Source organism: Penaeus japonicus, unplaced genomic scaffold, assembly GCF_977035675.1.
Source record: "Penaeus japonicus unplaced genomic scaffold, GWHDUDI00000001_assembly GWHDUDI00000024, whole genome shotgun sequence".
Classification (NCBI taxonomy): domain Eukaryota; kingdom Metazoa; phylum Arthropoda; class Malacostraca; order Decapoda; family Penaeidae; genus Penaeus; species Penaeus japonicus.
Window position 1 is genome coordinate 13,904,847 of NW_028234426.1, and position 5,000 is coordinate 13,909,846.

The window sequence follows — 5,000 nt, forward strand, 5'->3', positions numbered from 1 at the left end:
TGTGTGTATATGTGTGTGTGTGTGTGTGTGTGTGCATGTACATGTGCGTGTGCGTGTATATATGTTGAAAAGTGTCGGTACCTGAGTATTTGTTGAGCGTCATCATAGCCAACAGGTTGAACGGGAATACGGGGCGAAGCTGCCTCTTCTTCCGGTATTCGGTAGGCGGTCTCTGAAAGAACGTAATGTTATTGGAGATGAAACATGAGAGAAAAGAGGGAGACGTAGACGAGAAATTGCAAGAAAGAGATAAGGGGAGGGTGAGAGAGGAGAGAGATAGAGTAGTGGGTGAGAATATAACAATGGACAAAGAGATTGGAATGGAAATAATAAGAGAAAATGAGAAAGAGGGATATATATATATATATATATATATATATATATATATATATATATATATATATATATATATATATATAGAGAGAGAGAGAGAGAGAGAGAGAGAGAGAGAGAGAGAGAGAGAGAGAGAGAGGTTTGGGGAAGGGAAAAGAAAGTGGGGACAAGGGAGAAGATAAAGGTGGGAAGACGGTAGGAAGAAGAGACAAAAAAAAATAGATAATAATGACGACTGTTGCAACGAAGGACAACATGAAATACAAAGTGACATCAGACAATCATATAAAAAATGCAAACCGCAAAAAAAAAATCAAAACCTCACCGAATCATTTTCTTCTTCTTCACGAACAATCCTAATGAAACGAAAAAAAAAATCCATCATATCATCATTAATTGCACCTAATATATCGCAAGTAAAAAAAAAAAGAAAAAAAAAAGAAGGAGTGTGTTTCAGCGACCCAACACTCCCTCGTCGACACACCTTGGGAGGTTCTCACGATGACAATAATCAAATCTTGCGCTCCTTTGAATGTACTTATAAGTCTCAGAATCAATCACGGCGTCATTTGATTTCTTCGCTCCTGGCAATGTAATTTCCGATTGGGGTAGGGGGGGGGAAGAAGGGATGGCTAGGGGATGGGCAGAAGGGGATCGTGATGGGGAGGGGGGGAGGGGAAGGGGGAGAAGGGAGAGAAGGGATGGCTAGGGGATGGGGAGAAGGGGATCGTGATGGGAGGGGGAGGAGGAGGGGGAGGAGGAGCAGGGAGAGAAGGGATGGCTAGGGGATAGGGAGAAGAGGATCGTGAAGAGGGAGGGAGAGGGGGAGAAGGGATAGCTAAGAGATGTGGGACGACGGGGGGAGGGGGGAGGAGCTTGAATAAGGGAGTGGAGGAAGGTAGGGGGAGGGCGGGTGGGGGTGTGGGGATGTGGCTGTGGATAGAGGGATAGGGATGGGGGAGAGATAGGAGGAAGGAGAGATCATGGGAGGGGGAAGAGGGATGGGGGTAGAAAAAAAAGAAGGGTTATGAAATCGTGGAAAAGGGGAGAGAGGAGGGGGATGGGTGATGAGGAGACCGTAAGGAGAGGGGAGAAGGCAAAGGAAGAGAAGACACTAGGAACGGGAAGGTGGAGGAAAGGGAGAAGGAAGAGAGGAAAGAGAAGGCACTGGGTAGGGGAGGGAAGGGGAGGGGTAGGGAGGGGAGGGGAGGGAAGGGGAGGGGAAGAGGGGAGAGGAATGTGGAAATGAACAATTATCCAAGTCAGAAAATAGGATTTCTCATTCCGTTTCGTTTTGTTTTTCCTTATTCTTTCCGTCTTCTCATCTCCGTGGTATATTGTCACATCATTGTCTTGGAATTACAACATCATTCTTCTCCTTGTTGATCATAATGACAATGGGGATGCCAGTTTTGCGATGATGTGGTGATGGTGATGTGATGATGGTGGTGGTGATTGTGATATTGATAATAATGATGGTAACAATGATGGCGCTGATGATTTTACTGCTACTGATGATGATGATGATTATGATGATGGTGATGGTGATGATGATGATTATGATGATGATGTCAGTGATGATGATGGTAATGGTGTGGTGGTGATAGTGGTGATGGTGGTGATTATAAAGATGGTGATGATGATGAGGAGGAGGAGTATGAGTAGGACGAGGACGAGGAGGGGAGGAGGAGGAGGAGGAAGAGGAGGAGGAGGAGGAAGAGGAAGAGGAGAAGGAGAAGTAGGAAGTGGAGGAAGAGGAGATAAGGATGGTAATGATGATGAGGAGGAGGATGGTGATGGTGATGATGATGATTATGAGGAGGAGGAGGAGGAGGTGAAGGAAGAGGAAGAGGATGTTAATGATAATAGATAATGGTGATAATAATGACAATAACAATATATATAATGATAATAATGAAATAATCATAATGGTAATAATAATAGCAATGGTAATAATGATAATACTAAAAACAAATAACGATTAATAATGATAATAATAATAATAACAATGATAATAATGATGATGATAACAATCAGGCAACCAGAGTGAGGCTAGCAGTAAAAGTAGGAGGGAAAAAAAGGCAAAAAAGACATTCTAATTTTGAAGCGAAACAAAATTCGTCCCACTTTGAGGTTAGAATTGGATTCATCTTTCACCCATTATCCAAGAGAGCAACAAAATGAAAAAGAAAAAAAAAGAAATAAAGAAAATAAAAACGTTCTGTGGGACACTTAATTCGAAATTCCCTGCCAAAGGAAAGTATAAAATTGCAAGAATTTCTTTTTGCACATACCTATAGCAGGATACCCAGGGGTGAGGAGGTCCCCTTGGAGAGAGAGGGAACCCAGTTGTGTGGACCCAGGGGGGGCATATACGGTGCTGGGGTACGTGGCTTCAGGGCCGAGGGGGGCAGCGTCCTGGGGGTCAGTGTACAGTATCACACCCGCCGCCCCATGTTCTTCGGCGAACCGTACCTGAAGATGTGTGTGTGTGTGAGAGTGAGAGTGAGTGAGGGGGTGAGTGAATGAGGGGGTGAGTGAATGAGTGAGTGAGGGGGTGAGTGGGTGAGTGAGTGAGGGGGTGAGTGAATGAGTGAGTGAGGGGGTGAGTGAATGAGTGAGTGAGGGGGTGAGTGAGTGAGGGGGTGAGTGAATGAGTGAGTGAGGGGGTGAGTGAATGAGTGAGTGAGGGGGTGAGTGAATGAGTGAGTGAGGGGGTGAGTGAATGAGTGAGTGAGGGGGTGAGTGAGTGAGTGAGTGAGTGAGGGGGTGAGTGAGTGAGTGAGTGAGGGGGTGAGGGAGTGAGTGAGTGAGGGGGTGAGGGAGTGAGTGAGTGAGGGGGTGAGTGAGTGAGTGAGTGAGGGAGTGAGTGAGTGAGGGGGTGAGTGAGTGAGGGGGTGAGTGAGTGAGTGAGTGAGTGAGGGAGTGAGTGAGTGAGGGGGTGAGTGAGTGAGGGGGTGAGTGAATGAGTGAGTGAGGGGGTGAGTGAGTGAGGGAGTGAGTGAATGAGTGAGTGAGTGAATGAGTGAGTGAGTGAGTGAGGGAGTGAGTGAATGAGTGAGTGAGGGGGTGAGTGAGTGAGTGAGGGGGTGAGTGAGTGAGGGAGTGAGTGAATGAGTGAGTGAGGGGGTGAGTGAGTGAGTGAGTGAATGAGTGAGTGAGGGGGTGAGTGAGTGAGTGAGTGAGTGAGTGAATGAGTGAATGAATGAGTGAGTGAGTGAGTGAGTGATTGAGTGAATGAGTGAGGGGGTGAGTGAATGAGTGAGTGAGGGGGTGAGTGAGTGAGTGAGTGAGTTAATGAATGAATGAATGAATGAGTGAGTGAGTGAGTGAGTGATTGAGTGAATGAGTGAGGGGGTGAGTGACAGAGTGAGTGAGTGGGTGAGTGAGTGAGTGAGTGAGTTAATGAATGAATGAATGAGTGAGTGAATGAGTGAGTGAGTGAGTGAGAGAGAAAAAAAATGGAAGAAAGTTTAATACAAGCGCACAAAAAAATAAAACGCACATCACGCATAAACACAATACACAATAACCACAATATCCAAAGCGCATACCTTGTCTCCCCGGAACAGCTGGCCGTACCGAATAATAACAAGAGCGCCAGTCACGTCGACGCCGTTTTCTTCCAAGTACTTAAAGTCATCGAAGGAACCGTAATTGGCGTACACCACTCGGGAAACCTGTGAGACGAATTATAATCATTATAATGATGATGATGATGAGGAGGAGGAGGAGGATAATGAGGACACACCATACACACACACACACACACACACACACACACACACACACACACACACATATATATATATATATATATATATATATATATATATATATATATATATATACATTTATATATACATATATATACATATATATATATATACTAATATATATGTATATATATATATATATACAGTCAAATACTGATACATCCCTATTATGTAAGCTTCATATATTACAGCAACATTCCATTTCATTTGCTTATAATTTATCTCAACTGCATCATATAATATTAATACTCTTAGTATTAGTATTAATACTCTTAGAGTTCTAATGTGAAAATAATAAACTCATCTGAGTGCGTCTCTGTTCCACATTCTCATATCTATAACGCTGCAGAAAACGCAGTATTTCCAAGAAGTTAGACAACTCAACTAATAACTCAAATAATGATAATGATAATCATAATGATAATAATAATGACAATGATGATGGTGATGATAATGATAATTATGATAATAATGATAATAATAATTATTATAATGATAATAATAATTATTATAATGATAATAATAATGATGATACTATTAATAATTAGGATGATAATAACAATCAAATAATGATGATTATAATGTTGAAGAGGACAATAACAGTGATATCAATGATATTGATAATGATGATAATAACAATGATATCAGTGATAATAATGATCATGATAATAACAATAATAATAGGAATGTTAGTGATAATGACAGCGAATAAATAACAGTAATATCAATAATGACAATAAAAATAGTATTGATAATGATTACAATGATGATAATGGTAATAATGATGATAATGCTGATGATAATGATGATGATGATGATCATAATCATGATGATGATGATGATAATGATGATAATAATAATAGTAACATTAATGATAATGATAACATTAAT

At 41.6% G+C, this 5,000-nt stretch overlaps 1 protein-coding gene across 1 annotated transcript in view; it reads right to left on the reverse strand.

The window, feature by feature from the left end:
• The window catches only part of LOC122249167 (N-acetylated-alpha-linked acidic dipeptidase 2), a 21,843-nt gene that overhangs the window by 11,804 nt on the left and 5,039 nt on the right, over positions 1-5,000 (reverse strand). Inside the window, exons 5-7 of the mRNA XM_043009818.2 lie at positions 3,888-4,013; positions 2,628-2,808; positions 82-172 (exon numbers count right to left, since the gene is read on the reverse strand). Coding sequence (XP_042865752.2) covers positions 82-172; positions 2,628-2,808; positions 3,888-4,013 — 398 coding nt within the window. The remainder of the gene's footprint in view (positions 1-81; positions 173-2,627; positions 2,809-3,887; positions 4,014-5,000) is intronic.